The sequence below is a fragment of the Somniosus microcephalus genome, chromosome 2 (genome assembly GCF_052327205.1).
Source record: "Somniosus microcephalus isolate GS21.2 chromosome 2, FLI_Smic_1.0, whole genome shotgun sequence".
Lineage (NCBI taxonomy): Eukaryota > Metazoa > Chordata > Chondrichthyes > Squaliformes > Somniosidae > Somniosus > Somniosus microcephalus.
The window spans coordinates 379617379-379642003 of record NC_140988.1 but is presented as its reverse complement, the minus strand read 5'-3'; the positions used below and the strand labels follow the sequence as shown (position 1 = coordinate 379642003).

At 48.7% G+C, this 24625-nt stretch overlaps 1 protein-coding gene across 6 annotated transcripts in view; it reads left to right on the top strand.

Annotated features, from left to right (window-relative positions):
- Positions 1–19555, top strand: part of dysf (dysferlin, limb girdle muscular dystrophy 2B (autosomal recessive)) — a 456546-nt gene extending 436991 nt beyond the window's left edge. For all 6 annotated transcript variants that reach the window (XM_085975973.1, XM_085975981.1, XM_085976004.1 and 3 more), the window contains 4 exons: positions 7081–7247; positions 10011–10120; positions 11141–11288; positions 14954–19555. In XM_085975973.1, coding sequence (XP_085832099.1) covers positions 7081–7247; positions 10011–10120; positions 11141–11288; positions 14954–14992 — 464 coding nt within the window. In that variant the 3' untranslated portion in view covers positions 14993–19555. The remainder of the gene's footprint in view (positions 1–7080; positions 7248–10010; positions 10121–11140; positions 11289–14953) is intronic.
- Positions 19556–24625: the final 5070 nt, after the last annotated feature.

Below are 24625 nucleotides of genomic sequence, written 5' to 3'. Positions count from 1 at the left end.
TCTAAAGAGAACGACCCCAGCTTCTCCAGTCTATCCACATAACTGAAGTCCCTCATCCCTGGAATCATTCTCGTAAATCTTTTCTGCACCCTCTCTAAGGCCTTCACATCCTTCCTAAAGTGCGGTGCCCAGAATTGGACACAATACTCCAGTTGAGGCCGAACAAGTGTTTTATAAAGGTTCATCATAACTTCCTTGCTTTTGTACTCTATGCCTCTATTTATGAAGCCCAGGATCCCGTATGCTTTTTTTAACCGCTTTCTCAATCTGCCCTGCCACCTTCAACGGTTTGTGCACATATACCCCCAGGTCTCTCTGTTCCTGCACCCCCTTTAGAATTGTACCCTTTAGTTTATATTTCCTCTCCTCATTCTTTCAACCAAAATGTATCACTTTGCACTTTTCTGTGACTCCAATGTGTTGACTCTAAACTGCCCTCTGAAGTGACCTAGCTGGCCACTCAGTTTGTGTCAAATGGCTAGAAGAAGATGCACCACCACCTTCTCAAGTCAACTAGGGATGGGCAATAAATGTCGCCCATGCCAGCGTTTCCCACATCCCGAGAATAAATTTTTAAAAATATATCGGCGACAGTGCAATGCAGAGCTAACAGGGTTAAATTATGAGGGCAGGTTGCACAGACTAGGCTTGTATTCACAGGGTCAGAACGGCACAGGAGGCCATTCGGCCCATTGAGTCCGTGCCGGCTCTCTGTAGAGCAATCCAGTCAGTCCCATTCCCCCGCTCTATCCCCGTAGCCCTGCAAGTTTATTTCCCTCAAGTGCCTATCCAGTCTCCCCTTGAAAACATCGAGTGTCTCCGCTTCCACCACTTCCGTCGGCAGCGAGTTCCAGGTCCTCACCACTCGCTGCGTAAAAAAGTTTTTCCTCACGTCCCCCCTGTATCTCTTGCCCAAAACCTGAAATCTGTGTCCCCTAGTCCTTGTATCATCAACTAGTGTGAACAGCCTTTCCCCGTCTAGCCTATCCAAACCCGTCATAATCTTGTACACCTCTATCAAATCACCCCTCAACCTCCTTTGCTCTAATGAAAACAAATCCAGCTTCTCCAACCTGTCCTTGTAGCTAAGATCCCCCATCCCTGGAACCATTCTGGTAAATCTCCTCTGCACCCTCTCAAGGGCCTTCACATCCTTCCTAAAGTGTGGTGACCAGAACTGGACGCAATACTCCAGTTGTGGCCTAACCAGCGCTTTATAAAGGTTCAGCATAACTTCTCTACTTTTGTACTCAATACCTCTATCTATGAAGCCCAAGATCCCATATGCTTTGTTAACCACTCTCTCAATATGTCCTGCCACCTTCAGGGACCTATGCACATTAACTCCCAGGTCCCTCTGTCCCTGCACACTCTTTAAAACTGTGCCATTAAGTGTATATTGCCTCTCCCTGTTCCTTCTGGCAAAATGCATCACCTCACACTTCCCTGTATTAAATTCCATCTGCTACTTGTCTGCCCATTCTGCTAGCCTTTCTATGTCCTGTTGCAGTCGATTGGTATCATCATCACATAAGAACATAAGAAATAGGAGCAGGAGTAGGCCAATCGGCCCCTCGAGCCTGCTCCACCATTCAATAAGATCATGGCTGATCTGATCCTAACCGCCAATCCACTATCACAGAACCATCTCCTGAATCTAACAGAATTAGACACATGAAATGGAGCAGGATCAGGCTACACGGCCCCTGGGCCCGCTCCGCTACCCACAGGGCCATGACCGATCCGAACCTAGACTCATGTCCAAATTCCTGCCCGCTCCCCGTAACCCTTAATTCCCTTTACTTCTAGGAAACTGTCTATTTCTGTTTTAAATTTATGTAATGATGTAGCTTCTACAGCTTTTTGGGGCAGCATATTCCATGGACCTACCACCCTCTGAGTGAAGTAGTTCCTCCTCACCTCAGTTTTGAAAGAGCAGCCCCTTATTCTAAGACTATGCCCCCTAGTTCTAGTTTCACCCATCATTGGGAACATCCTCACCGCATCCACCCGGTCCAACCCCTTCACAATCTTATATGTTTCAATAAGATCGCCTCTCATTCTTCTGAACTCCAATGAGTAGAGTCCCAATCTACTCAACCTCTCCTCATATGTCCATCCCCTCATCCCCGGGATTAACCGAGTGAACCTTCTTTGTACTGACTCGAGAGCAAGTTTGTCCTTTCTTAAGTATGGACACCAAAACTGTACGCAGTATTCCAGGTGCGGTCTCACCAATACCTTGTACAACTGCAGCAATACCTCCCTATTTTTATATTCTACCCCCTAGCAATGAAAGCCAACATTCCATTGGCCTTCTTAATCACTTGCTGCACCTGCATACTAACCTTTTGAGTTTCGTGCACCAGGACCCCCAGATCCCTTTGTACTTCAGTACTTTCCAGTTTCTTGCCATTAAGATAATAACTTGCTCTACGATTTTTCCTGCCAAAGTGCATAACCTCACACTTTCCAGTATTGTATTCCTTCTGCCAAATCTCTGCCCACTTACTTAGCCTGTCTATGTCCCCTTGCAGGTTTTTTATGTCCTCCTCACTCATTACTTTCCCTCCCATCTTAGTATCATCTGCAAACTTTGATATGTTGCACTTGGTCCCCTCCTCCAAATCGTTAATATAGATTGTAAAGAGTTGGGGACCCAGCACTGACCCCTGCGGAACACCACTAGTTACTGATTGCCAGTCTGAGAATGAACCATTTATCCCAACTCTCTGGCTTCTATTAGATAGCCAATCCTCTATCCATGCCAGAATATTACCCCCAATCCCGTGATTTTTTATCTTAAGCAATAATCTTTTGTGTGGCACCTTATCAAATGCCTTTTGGAAGTCTAAATACACTGTTTGCCACACCGTCAAGTTTGGTGTCATTGGCAAATTTAGAAATTCTACTCTGTATTACAATATCCAGGTCATTTATATATATCAAAAAAAGCAGCGGCCCCAGCACTGACCCTTGGGGAACACCACTGTCTACCATCCTCCAGTCTGAAAAACAGCCATTTACCACAACTCGCTGTTTTCTGTCCTTAAGCCAATTCCTTATCCAAGCTGCCACTGACCCACCTATTCCATGAGCCTCAATTTTGTTAACCAGCCTTCTATGTGGTACTTTGTCAAACGCCTTCTAAAAATCTATGTAGACAACATCCATTGCATTCCCTTCATCAATCCTCCCTGTTACTTCATCAAAAAATTCAATTTGATTAGTCAAACACGATCTGCCTTTTACAAATCCGTGTTGGCGCTCCTTAATTAGCTTAAACCTCTCCAAGTGCCCGTTAATTTTTTCCTTGATTATTGTTTCTAAAACTTTACCCACCACTGATGTTAAATTGACCGGCCTGTAGTTACTAGGATTGTCCTTAAACCCTTTCTTGAACAATGGTGTCACATTTGACACTTTCCACCTCCCCCGCATCTAGGGAAGACTGGAAAATTATGGCAAGCCCTTCTGCTATCTCCTCCCCCGATTCCCTTAGCAACCTGGGATGCAAGCCATCTGGACCAGGCGACTTATCCACTCTAAGCATACCCAGTCTTTCTACATCCTGTCTATCAATTTTCACCCCTTCCATTGCTTCTACCTTTTCCACTTGTACCGATATTTTGGCAGCATCCACCTCCTTAGTAAACACCGATACAAAGTACTCATTGAGTATTCTAGCCTTGCCCTGCGCCTCTAAGCATATATCACCTTCTTTGTCCCTAATAGGCCCCACCCCACCTCTTACTACCTGCTTATTGTTTACATGCCGGTAGAAGATTTTTGGGTACCCTTTTATGTTAGCCCCCATTCTACTCTCATATTCTCTCTTTGCCAATCTTATTTTCATCTTCACTTCCCCTCTCAACTTATTGTATTTGGCCTGGTTCTCCCTTGAAAAATTCACCTGACATTCATCATACACCCTCTTTTTTTGGTTCATCATCTTCTCTATCTCCCTTGCCATCCAAGGAGCCCTTGCTTTGGTTCCCTTACCCTTCCCTCTTGTTGGAATGTACTGTGAGTCTGTCAGTGATGCGCTATCAATTACTCATAAAAGACTGAGAGTTAAGAGAGTAACTAAAGGCTTTTATTAACAAAAGAATGAAGGTCTGCCTTGAGTGGTCGACCGGTCCAGAATACAAAGGGCTGGGGAGCAGTCACCTTTATACTAGGACTTGTGGGAGGAGTCAGCCGAGGCATGTCCAGGCATGTACACAGTGGAATACAAACAGTGGTTTACCACAGTCAGTAATGACCACTCAGAGTTCTTGGACAAGACACAAATAGGCAGCAGCCAGTATGTTTAAGCAATAGATCAGATTTATTCAGCTTACAGCGTAATCAATACTTAACATTAGGCGATAGCGACGAATTGCTCGCAGCCCTTGTTCTCTGGAGCCCTTCGGACACAGGCAACGACGTCGCAGGTCTGTTCCTTATCCTCGCAGCAAATCTCTGTGTGAAACTGTTCTTTGAATCTCGAGGTTTTAACCCATTCCTTATCAACAGTTTGGTTGGCCAGTGTCCATATATGGTCTTTAACAAAATCACCTTTTTTAATTGGTTCTAATGGTCAAAATACCATTGTCACTCAGGTTAAGGCTGGCCACTCCTTTTCCAGGACATTTCCATTAACCCTGTCTTGCTGTCGTGTTATCTTGTTTATAGCTTTTCACCCCATTGGAATTTACCATATCTCTTTCATTTCATGTCTCAAGCAGTACAAGTCCTTTCTATACCAAGGGCCCAGATCATTTCAGTGCTATTTCACTAGTCTTGATGTATCCAGACTATCTCACTTTAATCTACCAGATAAATACCTTAACTTCCATGATCTCTCTCATTTTATCTCCTTATTCTAATTATTGGTTCTAATTATTGTTGCAATTAGTTTTGTTAAGCGAATTCTAAGTTCTAACAGCATTATACAGTAATATGTTTTTCTTAGCAATTTCATGATTTGACCTTCACTTGCAGTCTGTGGCTGTTTGTTACCAAAACTTAGTCAAAACTGCTTTTGAACTGTCTGCAGCTACATTTTGAACAAGTTCTAGTTACCCAGGAGTAATTATGGGTAATATTATTTGGTCAGTGGCTACACTTAAGTTATACATATATGATTCTCATCTACTAAATATCTTACAGTACCTAGCCTGTACTTGGAACATCTCCTCCTTAAAGATCTCCCATTGTTCCGTTACAGTTTTTCCTGTCAGTCTTTGGTTCCATTTTACCCTGGCTAGATCCTTTCGCATCTCATTGAAGTTAGCCCTATTCCAGTTTAGAAGTTCCACTCTAGATTGTTCCTTGCTCTGCACCATTGCTAATCTAAACCTTATGATATCCCTCGAGTATAGAAGTTTTCACTCAGAGGGACCTGGGTGTCCTTGTACATGAATCACTGAAAGTTAACATGCAGGTACAGCAAGCAATTAGGAAAGCAAATGGCATGTTAGCCTTTATTACAAGAGGATTTGTGTATATGAGTAAAGATGTCTTACTGCAATTATATCGGGCCCTGGTAGGACCACACCTGGAGTATTGTGTACAGTTCTGGTCTCCTTACCTAACGAAAGACATACTTGCCTTAGAGGGAGTGCAGCGAAGGTTCACTGGACTGGTTCCTGGGATAAGGGGATTGCTCTACGAGGAGAGATTGAGTAGACTAGGCCTATATTCCTGAGAGTTTAGAAGAATGAGAGGTGATCTAATTGAAACATATAAAATTCTTAAGGGGCTTGACAGGGTTAATGCTGGGAAAATGTTTCCCCTGGCTGGGGAATCTAGAACATGGGGTCACAGTCTTAGAATAAGGAGTCAGCCATTTAGGACTGAGATGAGGAGAAATTTCTTCACTCAAGTGGTTGTGAATCTTTGGAATTCTTTACCCCAGAAGGCTGTGGATGCTCAGTCATTGAATATATTCAAGACAGAGGTTGATACATTTTTGGGATTGAAGGGAATTAAGGGATATGGGGATAGTGCGGAAAGGTAGAGTTGAGGTAGAAGATCAGCCATGATTTTGTTGACTGATGGAGCAGGCTCGAAGGGCCAAATGGTCTACTCCTGCTCCTATTTCTTATGCTCTTATTAAGGATGATCTAATTGAGGTGTTTAAGATGATTAAAGGATTTGACTGGATAGATAGTGAGAAACTATTTCCTCTGGTGGGGGGAGTCCAGAACAAGGGGCATTACCTTACTATTAGAGCCAGGCCGTTCAGGGGTGATATCAGGAAGCATGTCTTCACACAAAGGGTAGTGGAAATCTCACCCCCTTAAAAGGCTTTTCTTTCCAGAGCCACAAGATTGACCCAACTGCAGAGGTCCCTGGCTCCGACCTCCCTCGCAGACATTGGACGGCGCTCCACCCAATCCGCGCAGCGTACGGACGGTGCGGCCACCTGCTCCACCAGTGGAAGACGAGGAACGACCCGAAGTGCGACTGTGGCCACGAGTCCCAGACCGTGGAACACCTCACATCAACCTGCCCACTGAGATCTGTTGCAGGAGGCACCTCATTTCTCCATTCGGCATCTCAGGAGGCCATCGGATGGACAGCCAAACTCGGCATCCCATTGTAGGCTTTTCCCGTCATACGAAAGCAGTAGTAGTAGTATGGCGGAACAGGCTCAAGGGGCTGAATGGCCTCCTCCTGTTCTTGTGTTCCTAAAGCAACAAGAACGATGGCAAGTGGAAAGGGGACAGGCGATGAGGGAAGATTGGAGAAGCACAAACTGGTTCAAAAGAGGGAACCTGGCTCTGGTCCATCAATATTAAATGGTATAGAAAAACTAAACCCAGGATATTGCTTCAAATAAGATGCGAGGACAAACATTTAAAAGAGTGAAAAGCAACCATCGCCACTGAAAACAGATTGACTGACCATTCATCTCATCGCTGTTTGTGGGATCTGGCTGTGTGCAAACTGGCCGCTGTGTCTGTTGACATAACATCAGTCACCAATCTTCACAGTGGCTCACTGTGTGCGAGATGTCATCAGCTGTTGCATCCACGCGGGTATTTTGCTTTTGTAAATCTCTCGATTGAAATTCTTCCCTGTTGTTTTTAGGCTCTGTTCAGATGGATCTTAACAAGATGCCCAAACCGGCCAAGTCGGCTGAGAAGTGTGGTCTGATGATCCTGGAGGGTGATACATACGTCTCCCTGTTTGAGCAGAAGTCGGTGAAGGGCTGGTGGCCGTGCGTAGCCGAGACAGATGGGCAGAAGATCCTTGCTGTAAGAGTTCACCTCATCCTTGCTGGATTTAATTTGCTGATAACCTTCGGGTACAACCGCAACGACGTGTATTTATATAGCGCCTTTAACATAACAAAACATCCCAAGGCGCTTCACGCGAGCGTATTCAGATAGAAATTTGACAGCGAGCCAAAGAACTTTAGGACAGGTGACCCAAAGCTTGGGCCAAGAGGTAAGTTTTAAGGAGGGGAAAGAGATGGTGGCGGAGAGGTTTAGGGAGGGAATTCCAGAACTTGAAATGGTGAGACGAAGGGAGTGGTGGATGCGCAAGAGGCCAGAATTGGAGGAACGCAGAGATCTCAGAGGGTTTCTTTTTATTCATTCACAAGATGTGGCATCGCCGGCAAGGCTGGCATTTATTGCCCATCCCTAGTTGCCCTTGAGAAGGTGGTGGTGAGCCGCCTTGAATACAACTGAGCGTTTTGCTCGGCCATTTCAGAGGGCAGTTAAGAGTCAACCACATTGCTGTGGGACTGGAATCACATATCGGCCAGACTGGGTAAGGACGGCAGATTTCCTTCCCTAAAGGACGTTAGTGAACCAGATGAACCCATGTCTCGGGATCATTAGTCCAGGCCTCTGGATTACTAATCCCGTAATATAACCACAACGCTACCGAACCCCACATCCAGATCTGGAGGGGGTTGCAAAGCTAGGGTGGGGTGAACATAAAAACATAAGAATTGGGAGCAGGAATAGGCCACTTGATCCCTCGAGCCTGCACCGCCATTCAATGAGATCATGGCTGATCTTGGGTGAGGCCATGGAGCGATTTGAATACAAGGATTCGAATTACAAAATCGAGGCATTGCCGGACTGGGAGCCAATTTAGATCAGCGAAAATAGGGGCGATGGGTGAATGCGACTTAGTGTGAATTAGGATACGGGCAGCAGAGTTTACGGAGGGTGGAAGATGAGAGGTCGGCCAGGAGAGCATTGGAAGAGTCGAGTCTGGAGGTAACAAAAAACATAGATGTGGGTTTCAACAGCAGATGGGCTGAGACATGCGATATTGCAGAGGTGGAAGTAGGCAGTCTTGGTGATGGAGCGTCTGTGTGGTCAAAAGTTCAGTTCAGGGTCAAGTAGAACGCCGAGGTTACAAACGGTCTGGTTCAGCCTGAGACAGTATCCAAGGAGGAGGATGGAATCGGTGTCTGGGGAACAGAGTTTGTGGCGGGGACTGAAGACAGTGGCTTCTGGCTTCCCAATATTTAGTTGGAGGAAATTTCTGCTCATCCAGTACTTGACGCCGGACAAGCTGCGTGACAAATCAAAGACCGTGGAGGGGTCGAGAGAGGTGGTGGTGAGGGTAGAGCTGGGCATCGTCAGGGTACATGTGGAAACTGACACTGTGTATACGGATGATGTCGCCAAGGGGCTACATGCGGATGAGAAATAGGAGGGGGCCAAGGATAGGTCCTTGGGGGATACCAGAGGTAATGGTGTGATGGGGTAGATCATTAACTCAGCCCTGTGCAGTCACTTGCTCCTGCACCCCCACCCCACCTCGTCACAAACTTACTGGAAAGCAACTCAACGTGCTTCTGTTAAATGCTTATTATTACTTCTTTTTAATCTCTCACTCTCTTGCCCACTCCTCCATAAAAGCTGAGCTCCATCAACAGTGCCTAGGAAGCTGATATTTCAGTGCAGTACTGAGGGAGTGCTGCACTGTCGGAGGTGCCGTCTTTCGGATGAGATATTAAACCGAGGCCCCGTCTGCCCTGTCAGGTGGAGGGTAAAAGATCCCATGGCCACTATTTCAAAGACGAAGGTGGGTGGGGGGAGTTATCCCTGGTGTCCTGGGCCAATATTTATCCCTCAATCAACATATTCTCTGGTCATTTTCACATTGCTGTTTGCGGTTCCCTTCACTTCAGGAGTATTCCGCTGGCTGAAAAAAGTGCTTTGGGACGTTGTGAAAGGTGCTATAGAAATGCAATTTGTTTCTCTTTCTTTCTTCTATTGACAGTCTGCCATTCCCCAACTCTTAAAGCCCCTTATGAACTGTATTTACTTTCCTTTGCAGTGGGGTACTAGTAGAATAGTGGTTATATTTTTGTGGGGTGTGGGCAAAGCCAGCATTTATTGCCTGTCCCTAATTGCCCTTGCGAAGGTGATGGTGAATCACCTTCTTGAACCGCTGCAGTCCATGTAGTGTTTTTCAGCAATTTGTCACAACTGAGTGGCTTGTGTGGCCATTTCAGAGGGCAATTAAGCATTAATCAATTTGCTGTGGATCTGGAGTCATATATCGGCCAGACCGGGTAAGGGCAGCAGATTTCCTTCCCTAAAGGGCATTAGTGAACCAGATGGATTCTTACAACAATCCGATAGTTTCACAGTTACCATTACTGATACTAGCTTTTTATTCCGGATTTATTTAATTAACTGAATTTAAATTCCCCAGCTGCTGGGGTGGAATTTGAAATCACGATTGCTGTCTCTGGATCAATAGCCCAGGCCTCTGGATTACTAGCCCAGTGACATTACCACTACACTACTGTTCCACTCGTAATCTAGAGCCCTGGACTAATGATCCAGCAGACATGAGTTCAAATCCCACTACGGCAGCTGGGGAAGTTAAATTCAAATTTTCTAGAGCGGGGGAATGGGACTGACTGGATTGCTCTACAGAGAGCCGAATGGCCTCCTTCTGTGCCGTTATGACTTTATGACTCTCTTACCCTGCTCTTAGATGTTATCAAACCCCCCTTTTTTTTTTGCCTTTCCGTACCCCAGGGCAAAGTGGAAATGACTCTGGAGATCGTGTCAGAAGAGGAGAAGGAGGAGCGGCCTGCAGGACAGGGTCGCGACGAGCCCAACATGAACCCCAAACTCGAGGAGCCAAAGTAAGCCTGTCTCACTTACATGTGGGTACCGCTGGCACTGTGCAATTGCAACTCACCCAACCTTTAGCCCTTGGTACTTGGAATTTTGACAAGTACACTCGACAGAAAAACTGTCATATTCATTCTTGGGAGGTGGGTGTCACTGGCATTTATTGCCCACCCCCAGTTTCCCCTTGCAAAGGTGGTAGTGAGCCTCCTTCTTGAACCGCTGCAGTCCGTGTGGTGAAGGTGCTCCCAACGTGCTGTTAGGGACGGAGTTCCAGGATTTTGACCCAGCGACGATGAAGGAACGGCCGATTTATTTCCAAGTCAGGATGGCATGTGACTTGGAGGGACCCCTGTTAGCAATATTGATGGATGAACACTTAGTGTGTTGCTATGTTTAGGGTCGGGTCAGGTTGGAGCACATATATGGACTTTATTGTACAAAATTAAGGAGAAGGTGCAGTGTAATTGCAGTTGCATGATGCCAGGGAAGAAGGGATACAGGTCTCGTGAGAGACTGGGCTGTATTCATGAAGCAGTGAAGGTTAAGGAGAGATCTAATAGAGCTGTTCAAAATTACAAACGAATTTGACAGAGAAAGATTATTTCAACTAATCAGTGAGTCAGTAACAAAATGGCATGAACTCAGGATAAGTGAAGCACAAAGGGGGAGGTTAGATTGAACGATTGACACACCGTGTTATTTGTCACTTATTCTTAGGCATCACTGGCTGGCATTTATTGCCCTTTACTAGTTACTGATGGTGATGTAGCAGTTTTGATGTAACTGAGTGTCTCGCTTGGCCACTTCAGAGGGCAGTTAAGATTGAACCACATTGAGTGTGTGGGTCTGGAGTCACATACAGGCCCAGACTGGGTAAGGACGGCAGGTTTCCTTCCCTCAGTGAACCAGTTGGGTTTTTGTGACAATCCCACAGCGTCACGGTCACTTTTGCCTGGGTCATTGTGGGTTAACACATCGTGCCTCGACAACTTCACCGATTCCTCACCAATCATTCCATCCTTGTATGGCAGGCGGCCGGACACTTCCTTCCTGTGGTTCACCTCCCCCTTCAAGACCATGAAGTACATCCTCTGGAGAAGGTACCGCTGGATGATTCTCGGGCTCTTCCTGCTCTTCCTCCTTGTGCTGTTTATCATCATATTCCTGTACTCCTTCCCGGTAAGTTGCGAGATGCCCGGCTGCAGCTACTCTGTGGAGTTTAGGAGAATGAGGGGTAATCTCATTGAAACATACAAAGATTCTGAGGGGGATTGACAGGGTAGATGCTGAGAGGTTGTTTCCCCTGGCTGGAGTGTCTAGAACTAGGGGGCATAGTCTCAGGATAAGGGGTCGGCCATTTAAGACCGAGATGAGGAATTTCTTCACTCAGAGGGTGGTGAATCTTTGGAATTCTCTGTCCCAGAGGGCTGTGAATGCTGAGTCGTTGAGCATATTCAAGGCTGAGATCGATAGATTTTTGGACTCTAGGGGAATCAAGGGATATGGAGATCATAGAAACATAGAAGATAGGAGCAGGAGTAGGCCATTCGGCCCCTCGAGCCTGCTCCGCCATTCAATGAGATCATGGCTGATCATCCAAATTCAGTACCCTGTCCCTGCCTTCTCCCCATATCCTTTGATCTCTTTAGCCTTAAGAAATATATCCAACTCTTTCTTGAATATATTTAATGAACTGGCCTCCACCGCCCTCTGTGGCAGAGAATTCCACAGGTTCACCACTCTCTGGGTGAAGAAATTCCTCCTCATTTCAGTCCTAAATGGCTTACCCCTTATCCTTAGATCGGGCGGGAAAGTGGAGTTGAGGTCGAAGATCAGCCATGATCTTATTGAATGGCAGACCAGGCTCAAGGGACCGAATGGCCAACTCCTGCTCCTATTTCTTACGGTCTTACGAGTGTTCGTACATTGCGAGAAAGGGTATTCGCACTAGATATTATGAGCCATCAGCAGCGTTTCTGCAGCTGTCAGATCTTAGAATCATAGATTCATAGAATGATACAGCATAGAAAGAGGCCATTCGACCCAATGCGCCTGTGCTGTCTCTAAGATCTTAGAGAAGTATTAGAGTCAGAGCTCCACAGTCCTTCTGGCACTTACAGAGAAGCTATTTCCTCTGGTTATGGAGTCCAGAACAAGGGGATCACAACCTTAAAATTAAAGCCAGGCCGTTCAGGGGTGGAAGCACTTCTTCACACAAAAGGCCGTGGTGGAAATCTGGAACTTGCTCCCCCAAAAAGCTGTGGGTGCTGGGGGTCAACTGAAACTTTTAAGAGTGAGCTAGATAGATTTTTGTTAGGTAAGGTTATCATGGGATATGTAACAAATGGAGTTGAGGTGATCAGCCATGATCTAACAGAATTGAGCAGATATGAAAGGCTGAATGGCCTTCTCCTGTAACCTCCTCCAGCCCTACAACCCTCGAGATCTCTATAACCTCCTCCAGCCCTAAAACCCTCGAGATCTTTATAACCTCCTCCAGCCCTACAACCCTCGAGATCTCTATAACCTCCTCCAGCCCTACAACCCTCGAGATCTCTATAACCTCCTCCAGCCCTACAACCCTCGAGATCTCTATAACCTCCTCCAGCCCTACAACCCTCGAGATCTCTATAACCTCCTCCAGCCCTACAACCCTCGAGATCTCTGTAACCTCCTCCAGCCCTACAACCCGTGAGATCTCTATAACCTCCTCCAGCCCTACAACCCTCGAGATCTTTATAACCTCCTCCAGCCCTACAACCCTCCGAGATCTCTGTAACCTCCTCCAGCCCTACAACCCTCGAGATCTCTGTAACCTCCTCCAGCCCTACAACCCTCGAGATCTCTGTAACCTCCTCCAGCCCTACAACCCGTGAGATCTCTGTAACCTCCTCCAGCCCTACAACCCGTGAGATCTCTATAACCTCCTCCAGCCCTACAACCCTCGAGATCTCTATAACCTCCTCCAGCCCTACAACCCTCGAGATCTCTGTAACCTCCTCCAGCCCTACAACCCGTGAGATCTCTATAACCTCCTCCAGCCCTACAACCCTCGAGATCTTTATAACCTTCTCCAGCCCTACAACCCTCCCTATCTCTGTAACCTCCTCCAGCCCTACAACCCTCGAGATCTTTATAACCTCCTCCAGCCCTACAACCCTTGGGATCCCTGTAACCTCCTCCAGCCCTACAACCCTCGAGATCTCTATAACCTCCTCCAGCCCTACAACCCTCGGTATCTGTGTAACCTCCTCCAGCCCTACAACCCTCGAGATCTCTGTAACCTCCTCCAGCCCTACAACCCTCGAGATCTCTATAACCTCCAGCCCTACAACCCTCGAGATCTCTATAACCTCCTCCAGCCCTACAACCCTCGAGATCTCTGTAACCTCCTCCAGCCCTACAACCCTCCGAGATCTCTGTAACCTCCTCCAGCCCTACAACCCTCCGAGATCTCTGTAATCTCCTCCAGCCCTACAACCCTCCGAGATCTCTGTAACCTCCTCCAGCCCTACAACCCGTGAGATCTCTATAACCTCCTCCAGCCCTACAACCCTCGAGATCTCTATAACCTCCTCCAGCCCTACAACCCTCGACATCTCTATAACCTCCTCCAGCCCTACAACCCTCGGTATCTCTGTAACCTCCTCCAGCCCTACAACCCTCGAGATCTCTGTAACCTCCTCCAGCCCTACAACCCTCGAGATCTCTATAACCTCCTCCAGCCCTACAACCCTCGAGATCTCTATAATCTCCTCCAGCCCTACAACCCTCGAGATCTCTCTAACCTCCTCCAGCCCTACAACCCTCCGAGATCTCTGTAACCTCCTCCAGCCCTACAACCCTCCGAGATCTCTGTAATCTCCTCCAGCCCTACAACCCTCGAGATCTATGTAACTTCCTCCAGCCCTACCAACCTTGAGATCTCTGCGCTCCTCCAAGTCCCAGCTTACACTGGGATTTGTGAATGACCCTCTAAGAGGTCTCCATTGACCCCTTATAAGGCCATTGATGTGATGTGGGGTCAGGAGCGCTGACTCCCTATATTGCGAATCCCTGCGTCCTTGTCCTCTTTGTGGACTGGTACGTCAAGAAGGAGGAGGCATTCGGCCTTATTGACATTTGTTGGGGTACATTGGGGCTACAGGTCTTGCATTATGGGAGAGGAGGTAAGCCATAAATATTTCAATGTTTTTAGAGTGATCTCCTTGGCAAGAGGAAGCGATAGATGGAGAGAGGAGTGAAGCATGTATAGAGGGGTGGAGGGGAGATGGGTGGATAAAGGAGTGGAGAAGCGATGGATGGATAGAGTGGAGAAGAGAGGCGGATGGATAGAGTGGAGAAGAGAGGTGGATGGATAGAGGAGTGGAGGAGAGATGGAGCTTAATGAATGGGGTAAGAGATGGAGGAGAGGTGGTTGGCTAGAAGAATAGGGGAGTAGTCAATTGATATGGGTAGAGAAGAGCTGAATGGATGGATAGCGGACAGATGGATAACGAGATGGAGGAGGTATGATTGGTTAGAGGAGTGGAGCAGGGATGGAAATTGATAGATGGTGAATAGAGTAGAAATGTATGGATAAGGGAATCAAAGGGGGATGGATGGATAGCGGAGAGATGGTTTGATAAAGAGGTGGTTGGTTAGGAGAATAGAGGAGAAATCGATGGATGTGGGTGGAGGGGAGCAGCAGTAGAAGCTCCTGAGGATGATTGTAGAGATAGATAAATTGATACGATGGTTGATGGTCAGAATCTGGCAGGGCCACATTCACTCCACTCCCAACTTCATGCGATAGAGAGATGAGACAGTGATGGTGTCTAACTCTTGCTCTTTCACCCCCACAGGAATTTGCTGCTATGAAGTTGGTGAAGCCTTTTAACTGAGACCTTCCCAGTAGAAAATGGCTGTACGAGATGGAGGTCCCTATCGCGAGTCGCGTCACCGCTTCACCGTGAAATGGAAACCTGACCTTACAGGAAACAGTATAGCCTTTGAATATAAAATTACCGGCAAGACACGAAGAGCTTGCGGCTGGTCGCGAGTGCCTCGCAGGTGCTAGGCTACCTGGGGTTCCGCTGCTTTCACCCGCTGTCGGCACCTGGCAGGAGCTTGGCGGAGCTCCTCAGCTTGCACGCCAGCTCTGCTCGCGCTGATCTCCGCGGACTCCGCTGTCCTTTCCCTCTCTCCCTTTCTCTCTCACTCGCCGAGCCCACACTTAGTGGCTTCATCGCCAGCTCCTTTATATTTTACAAGAGCTCGCGAAAAGGAAATGTAGGTGGATTGCTGGATTTGGTCTTGGGGGTGGGTAGCAGCGTGACACGGGCGATGGCGGGTTCGGTCGCCCGTTTTACACCCTCTGCATGGATTTATTTCCCGTTGAAGATTCGCCATGGCCTGGGGGTTTCTTTTTGTGTTGTGCTAATGCCCCCCGACACCGATTTCGCATCCAGTGGTCGAAATCAGAGACAGAGACAAAGAAAACCTAGCGGTCGTTAAACAAGCCCTCCCCTTCCATCCCCCCCCCCCACCCACCCCCAGCTCCCGCCCGTGATGATCCAATGCCACAAAAGGCACGAGCCAAGATCTTCCATCTCAAAGATGCCTTGCATATTATCAGAAGCTACACTGTGTGCTCCCAACAAATACACCACTCAGACACCCGGCCCTTGCGTTAACGTGCCGAGTGGGTGCCTTCGTTAGATTCGAATCGGATAAAGGGTCTACGCCCGAAATATTCACCTGCATTTTCTCTTCTTCAGACCAGCTGACTGCCTATTTTCTCGCATCTTCTGTGGTTTTTTTTCTTCCAGATTTCTATCATTTGTGTTATTTTTTTTGTTAGTCTATTTCAGTCCAACTGTAGGCCATCAAAGGGTTAGTGACCTTACTGATACAGCTTGAAGGAACGCGTGGCAAATGGAGGTGAATCTTGCTTATTGGCCAACACTGAATGCCAATGTATTCAGCTATGCAGCATAATGGGTCGGTATCATAGCAACCGCAAAATACACTGCTTACAGCCTCTGTACAAGGTAGATAAATCTCAGTTAAATGAAACCCTCAGAAAGCAGGAACCAAAAATTATTTGTACCTAGAGACAGGGCCTGGAGATTGCCCTCCACACTGGGGCCCAGAGATCGCCCTCCACACTGGGGCCTAGACATTGCCCTCCACACTGGGGCCTAGAGATCGCCCTCCGCACTGGGGCCTAGAGAGCTTCCTCCGCACTGGGGCCTGGAGATCGCCCTCCGCACTGGGGCCTGGAGATCACCCTCCGCACTGGGGCCTAGATATCGCCCTCCGCACTGGGGCCTAGAGATCACCCTCCGCACTGGGGCCTAGAGAGCTTCCTCCACACTAGGGCCTGGAGATTGCCCTCCGCACTGGGGCCTGGAGATCGCCCTCCACACTGGGGCCTGGGGAGTGCCCATCACACTGGGGCCTAGAGAGCTCCCTCCACACTGGGGCCTAGAGATCGCCCTCCACACTGGGGCCTAGAGATCGCCCTCCGCACTGGGGCCTAGAGAGCTTCCTCCGCACTGGGGCCTGGAGATCTCCCTCCGCACTGGGGCCTGGAGATCACCCTCCGCACTGGGGCCTAGAGATCGCCCTCCGCACTGGGGCCTGGAGAGCTTCCTCCGCACTGGGGCTTGGAGATCGCCCTCCGCGCTGGGGCCGAGAGATCACCCTCCGCACTGGGGCCTAGAGAGCTTCCTCCACACTAGGGCCTGGAGATTGCCCTCCGCACTGGGGCCTGGAGATTGCCCTTCACACTGGGGCCTACAGATCACCCTCTGCACTGGGGCCTAGAGAACTTCTTCCACACTGTGGCCTGGAGATTGCCCTCCGTACTGGGGCCTGGAGATTGCCCTCCACACTGGGGCCTGGAGATCGCCCTCCACACTGGGGCCTGGAGATCGCCCTCCGCACTGGGGCCTAGAGAGCTCCCTCCACACTGGGGCCTGGAGATCTCCCTCCACACCGGGGCCTGGAGATCTCCCTCCACACTGGGACCTGGAGATCGCCCTCCGCACTGGGGCCTGGAGAGCGCCCTCCACACTGGGGCCCAGAGATCGCCCTCCACACTGGGGCCTGGAGATCGCCCTCCACACTGGGGCCTGGAGAGCTCCCTCCGCACTGGGGCCTGGAGAGCTCCCTCCGCACTGGGGCCTAGAGATCGCCCTCTGTACTTGGGCCTGGAGAGCTCCCTCCACACTGGGGCCTAGAGATCGCCCTCCACACTGGGGCCTGGAAATCGCCCTCCACACTGGGGCCTGGAGATCGCCCTCCACACTGGGGCCTGGAGAGCTCCCTCCGCACTGGGGCCTGGATGTGTTTCTCTGTAGGAAGCCTCCATTGGGCCTTAACCACTCTCCATTGGGTCATCTTTACATTAGTCCCAGTGAATCTGTACAGAAAGGAGGTTGTAGAGGAGGCATTCTATAGGGTTTCTGCCGCAAGAGCCATTATAAGATCAAAGTTAGTACAATATCAGAGCGTGTTACCCAGTAAAACCTGGGGGGAGACTTGTCTCTTCTGTGTAGCTGGTGCTATTTATAGTCAGTTCTCTTTTTTGCTATACATGTCACTGTGTTTTTATAAATGCATTTGCCACAGTACCTCTGGAATAACAGTGAACCTCCTCTACATCTACACTGGCCCTCATATTCCCTATGTGTGTCGAGGATGGATCCAACTAAAGGCTGCACGATCCTTGACACTATCTCTCATTGAATGGAGGAGAAGAATCACATTTGCATAGAATTACACAGCATTGACAGCACAGAAACGGGCCATTCGGTCCAAGGGGTCAGTGCCGGTGTTTATGCTCCACACGAGCCTCCTCCCAGCCCTCTTCATCTCACCCCATCAACATATCCTTCTATTCCTTTCCCCCTCATGTGTTTATCCAGCTTCCCATTAAATGCATCTGCTCTGTTCACGAGTTCCCCATTCTCACCACTCTCTGGGTAAAGAAGTTTCTCCTGAATTTCCCATTGGATTTATTAGTGACTCTCTTATATTGATGACCCCTAGGTCTGGTCTCGCCCACAAGTGGAAACACCTTCTATACATCTACCCTATCGAAACCCCTTCATAATCTTAAAGATCCCCATCAGGTCACCCCTCAGCCTTCTAATTTCTACAGAAAAGAGCCCCAGCCTGTTCCATCTTTCCTCATAGGTATAGCCTCTTAGTTCTTGCACTGTCCCAAGAAGAGCAGGAGAGTTCTCCCCGTGACCTGGCCAACATTTAACGCTCAACCGACATCGGAAAACAGCTTATCTACTCATTTATCTCATAGCTGTTTGTGGGATCTTGCTGTGCGCAAAAAATAGCTGCCCCGTTTCCTACATTACAAAAATTGACTACACTCCAAAAAAGTTCATTATTTGGCTGTGAAGCGATTTGGGATGTTCTGAGGTTGTGAAAGGCGCTATGTAAATGCAAATTCTTGCGGGCAGGTACAGAGATGCTATTCCCTCTGGCAGGGGAGTCCAGAACAAGGTGGGCGCAATCTTAAATATAGAGCCAGGCCGTTCAGGAGCGAAATCAGGAAGCACTTTTTCTCTCAAAGGGTAGTGGAAATCTGGAATTCTTTCCCCCCAAAAGGCTGTGGATGCTGGGAGTCAATTGGAGCTTTTATGACTGAGGTTGATCGATTTTTTGTTGGGTAAGGATATCAAGGGATATGGAGCAAATGGAGTTGAGGTGCAGATCAGCCATGATCGAACAGAATCGAGCAGACACGAGAGGCTGAATGGCCTTCTCCTGTTCCTAATGTTCCTGTGATCGTGTAACCTCCTCCAGCCTTACAACCCTCCAAGATCTCTGTCCTCCTCCAATTCTGGCCTCTTGAGCAGCCCTGATTTTAATCGCTCCACCATTGGCGGCCGTGCCTTCAGCTGCCGAGGCCCTAAGCTCTGGAAATTCCCTCCCTAAACCTCTCTAACTCTCTCTCCTCCTTTAAGACTCTCCTTAAAACCTACCTCTTTGACCAGGCTTTTGGTCACCTGTCCTAATATCTCCTTCTGTGGCTCGGTGTCAGATTCTGTTTGATAATCGCTCCTGTGAAGTGGCTTGGGACGTTGTACTGCGTTAAAGGCGCTGTATAAATGCAAGTTGTTGTTGTTGTGTTCCTGTGCCCCGAAATACGGAGGCACCAATTGGGTTACCACGGTTTTCAATGGCTTTTCAACAGCAGCGACTCAAACATCGGGACCCGAGCTCCAGTCCTGCCCACCCCTTGTCTCAACAGTGTTCAGTCCTTCTTGTAGTGAGGGGAAGCTAGCTACTCTAGGTTGTGGTGAGACCCAGCACGAGAGGAATGTTCCGAGTGTTGGTTGAAGTGAAGGAATAATTGAGTTTTTGTGGTTGGATTTTGCTAGAATATGAATCTTGGTATGTTTGAATTTAAAAAAAAATAAATATATATTTTAAAAACATTGCGATCTCCATGATTTCAAATTTCTTCAGTAACACCCTACAGTGCTGCACCTGGTCTCTGTTTCAGATATTCTCGGTCTGTCCCGTAAGTGGACTCTGTGTCCCTTACAATCAGGAGTTCACCCTTACCATCCAATAGCTAATCATACAACAGCATGGCCTGGGCTCATAACAGTGAAACCTCTGGTCATGTGAACTGGATACTGTAACCTCACGTGCCCCCAACTTTTATGTGAGCTGGGCTCCTATCATCCAGAGTGCTCCAGTGAAACGAGCCCAATTGTAAAGCAACAATCTTAATTTATTTATTTATTCACAGGATGTGGGTGTTGCTGGCAAGGCCGGCATTTATTGCCCATCCTTAATTGCCCTTGAGAAGTTGGTGGTGAGCCACCTTCTTGAACCGCTGCAGTCCTGTGTGGTGAAGGTACTCCCACAGTGCTGTAAGGGAGGGTGTTCCAGGATTTTGACCCAGCGACGATGAAGGATCGGCGACATATTTGAAGCATAATTTCCATTTTAGGTGCACACGGGGTGGTCAGCAGGCAGAGTGAACCCGTTGTTATTGCTGTGAACCCAAACCATTCGGAGGCATGGCCTCGTTCACATGCTGTCGCTGAGATGAGGGAGGGGAGGAGGTCATTTTTGGTGGAGGGGGACACACATGGGCCATCAATGGTCTGGAGCAGGAAATTGCCTCCCAGCCCCACAAAACTTATAAAGCAACTTTGGCCCGTTTATTGAGTTAGGCCTTATTGAAGTTCTGCCCAGTTCCAGGTTTTCTACAGCACCGCTGTGGAAACGATATCAGCCGTGGCTCAGTGGGTAGCACTCTTGCCTCCGAGTCAGGAGGTTATGGGTTCGAGCCCCACTCCAGAGACTTGAGCCTATAATCCAGGCTGACACTCCCAGTGCAGTACAGAGGGAGTGCTGCACTGTTGGAGGGGCAGTGCTGTGGGAGTGCTGCACTGTCGGAGGGGCAATGCTGAGGGAGTGCTGCACTATCGGAGGGGCAGTACTGAGGGAGCGCTGCACTGTCAGAGGGGCAGTACTGAGAGAGTGCCGCACTGTTGGAGGGGCAGTACTGAGGGAGTGCCGCACTGTCGGAGGGGCAGTACTGAGGGAGCGCTGCACTGTCAGAGGGGCAGTACTGAGGGAGCGCCGCACTGTTGGAGGGGCAGTACTGAAGGAGTGCTGCACTGTCAGAGGTGCAGTACTGAGGGAGTGCCGCACTGTCAGAGGGGCAGTACTGAGGGAGTGCTGCACTGTAAGAGGTGCTGTCTTTCGGATGAGCCTTTAAGACCTTCTCTGGTGGACGTAAGATATCCCACAGCACTATTTCGAAGAAGAGCAGGGGAGTTCTCCCCGGTGTCCTGCGGCTAATATTTATTACTCAACCAACATCACTAAAACAGATGATCTGGGTCATTATCACATTGCTGTTTGTGGGAGCTTGCTGTGTGCTAATTGGCTGTAGAGTTTCCCACATTACAACAGTGACCACACTTCAAAAAGTACTTCATTGGCTGTGAAGCTCTTTGGGACGTCCTGAAGTTGTTAATGAAAGAAAAACTTGCATTCAGATAGCGCCTTTCACGACCACCAGACGTCTCAAAGCGCTTTACAGCCAATGAAGTATTTTTGAAATGTAGTCACGGTTGTAATGTAGGAAACGCGGCAGCCAATTTGCGCGCAGCAAGCTCCCACAAACAGCAATGTGATAATGGCCAGAGAATCTGTTTTTGTTATGTTGGTTGAGGGAGAAATATTGGCTGGAACACTGGGGATAACTCCCCTGCGCTGCTTCGAAATAGTGGCCGTGGGATCTTTTACGTCAACCTGAGAGAGCAGATGGGGCCTCAGTTTAACTTCTCATCCAAAAGACGGCACCTCTGACAGTGTGGCGCTCCCTCAGCACTGCACTGGAGTGTCAGCCTAGCTTTATGTGCTAAAGTCCCATGGAGTGAGGCTCAAACCCACAACCTTCTGACCCAGAGGCAAGAGTGCCACCCACTAAGCCAAGACTGACATTGAAAGGCGCAATAGAAATGCAAGTCTTTCTTTGCTTGGCTGCTTCATCAGACTCAATTGCTCAGCTTAATATCATTTGTAAATCAAATTAATTTGCTTAGGCCCCAAAATCTACGGGGTTCCGCTAACCCGGGCATAAGTGCCGGACGGAATGCACCCGCCCGAAGTCAGCATCACCGACCTTGCCAGGGTTCATGGGGTCACCGCTGGGGGTCAGCGGGCTGACCCAGGTGTAGCAGGGCTTTGGTGGTGCGGGGACATGTCTGTAGTGCCCCTCGGAACACCTTGCCCAGGCAGCCATCACCCTCCCCTCCCCCACCGAAAAATAATATGGGTGCCCCTGCAGCCTCCTTACACAGGGGGCCACTTCAAGCCTCCTCCGCAACCGCCCCCCACTCTCCACCTAAAAAAAACTTCTGGGCCTCTTTACTGGGGTATTTGTGCCAATGAGGTCACAACTGAGGGTTGAGGAGTGGAACCTCCTGACCTAGAGAGTCGCCGAACCCCCATTCCCTCCAGGCCATCCCAGATACCTCCACGCAAGGGCAGGACTGGGTGTAGCCAGATCCCCGTCGAGCTTGTGTCCCGTCCCAGCAGAATCCGCCAGAATAGACACACATCTTTGGGGGTGATTATGTTTCTGAAACCAGGTTATTTATGGCAATCAACAACCTGCATTGATAAAGCACCATCAACGTAGAAAAACATCCCGAGGAGCGTCACAAAGGCATAAGTAAACAGTGGACACCGAGCCAAGAGGAGATATTAGGAGGGTGACTAAAAACTTCCTTCGCTCCACCATCGGTGGTCGTGCCCTCAGCCGCCTGGGCTCTGGAATCCCCTCCCTGAACCTTTCCATCTCTTTACCTCTCCTCCTTTAAAACCTCATTAAAACCTCCCTCTTTGGCCAAGCTCATGTGGCTCGGCGTCAGATTTTGTTTGATAATCGCTCCTGTGCCGCGCCTTGGGACGTCTTACCACATTAAAGGCGCTATATAAATGCAAGTTGTTGCTGCTCGCCCAATTTCTCTCCTGCAACATTCAGTGCATCAAAGGACCTTTAGAACTGTGAGTTGTCGTTGCAATTTCCCCTTCGAGACGCTGACTGATGTCCTATTTAAATGGAGAGAGATTACAGAACGCGACGGTACAGAGGGATCTGGGGGTCCTCGTACATGAAACACAAAAAGTTAGCATGCAGATACAGCAAGTAATTAGGAAGGCAAATGGCCTTTATTGCAAGGGGGATGGAGTATAAAAGTAGGGAAGTCTCGCTGCAACTGTACAGGGTGTTGGTGAGACCACATCTGGAGCACTGCATACAGTTTTGGTCTCCTTATTTAAGGAGGGATATATTTGCATTGGAGGCAGTTCAGAGAAGGTTCACGAGGTTGATTCTGGGGATTAAGGGGTTGTCTTATGAAGAATGGTTGAGCAGGTTAGGCCTATGCTCATTAGAGTTTAGAAGAATGAGAGGGGATCTTATTGAAACATATAAGATGCTGAGGGGGTTTGACAAGGTAGATGCTGAGAGGATGTTTCCCCTCGTGGGGGAATCTAGAACTCGGGGGCATAGTTTCAGGATAAGGGGTCGCCCTTTTAAGATGGCGAGGAGGAGGAATTTCTTCTCTCAGAGGGTCGTGAATCTTTGGAATTCTCTACCCCAGAGAGCCGCGGAGATGGAGTCATTGAATATATTCAAGGCGGAGATTGACAGATATTTGAACTACAGGGGAGTCGAGGGGTACGGGGAGCGGGCGGGAAAGTGGAGTTGAGGCCAAGATCAGATCAGCCATGATCTTATTGAATGGCGGAGCAGGCTCGAGGGGCCGAATGGCCTGCTCCTATTTCTTATGTTCTTAAGTTCTGTGTATTTCTGATTTTGGTTTTTGTGTCAGATTCCCCACATTTTCTGTGGCCTTTCCCGTTCGCCTTCCTGTCCCTATAACGTGCTCAATGCCTTTGCATTGGATCATTTACCTCCAGGACGTTGCTGGGAGACTAATCATAGGGATATTTAAAAAAATATCATTTTTCTTGCAACCCCTCTGCTTATTAATTATAAAAATGTTGGTTGGTGATGGGAAAGGAAATGCTGTTTGACTTGGACAGTCAAGAGTCACCCACGAGGCTGGCGCAGAGCCTGTCTGCTTTCCGATTGGCTGTGGGACGCCGCGGGGGCGCCGCGGGGTTGGCCGTGTTAGGTGGCCAATGGCGGGGAGCGTTGGAAGGAGCAGCTCATGTGATGAAAGCTACAGGAATACGTCCCGCCGTAGTTGGTGGCCCGATCCCATCCGCTGCTGGTGTGTGTCACACTGACAGGAACAGACACAGACAGACACAGAGGTCACCCCAACCCTACCCCCAGAAAAATAATGTTGCTAAAATTACCTGCACGGATACAAGAAACGGTCCCAATTGGTTCCAGACTCTGACAGCAGATTATCTTCGCACGGAAACCCTGTTAGGTCAAGAACTGGCTAGCCAGATGGCTTGCTTTAGACTGCGCCTTGTCACCTTAATAGCAAAGATTAACAAAAATTGCTCAGAGATGTAGAAACAGACACTGATTATTATTTCTGAACCAATTTTCTGCCTTCTGCTCCTGGCAGACTTGATGCCGATTGAAGGGGCTTCCGCACACAACAGTTGCTCCCCTCCCGTCTCATTCAACTGGCCGTGGCTCGGCAGCTAGCGCGCTCGCTTCTGAGCCAGAAGGTTGTGGGTTCGTAGTCCCACTCCAGGAGCTTGAGCACAAAAAATCTAGGCTGACAATCCAGGGATGAGGGAGTGCTGCACTGTCGGAGGTGCCGTCTTTCGGATGAGACGTTAAACGTTAAAAACGTCTGCTCTCTCAGGTGGACTAAAAGATCCCACGGCCACTATTTCGAAGAGCGGGGCGAGTTGTGTCCTGGGCCAATATTTATCCCTCAACCAACATCACTAAAAACAGATCATCTGGTCATTTCTAGAATCACAGAATTGTACAGCACAGAAAGAGACCATTTGAATATAAGAAAGAGGAGCAGGAGTAGGCC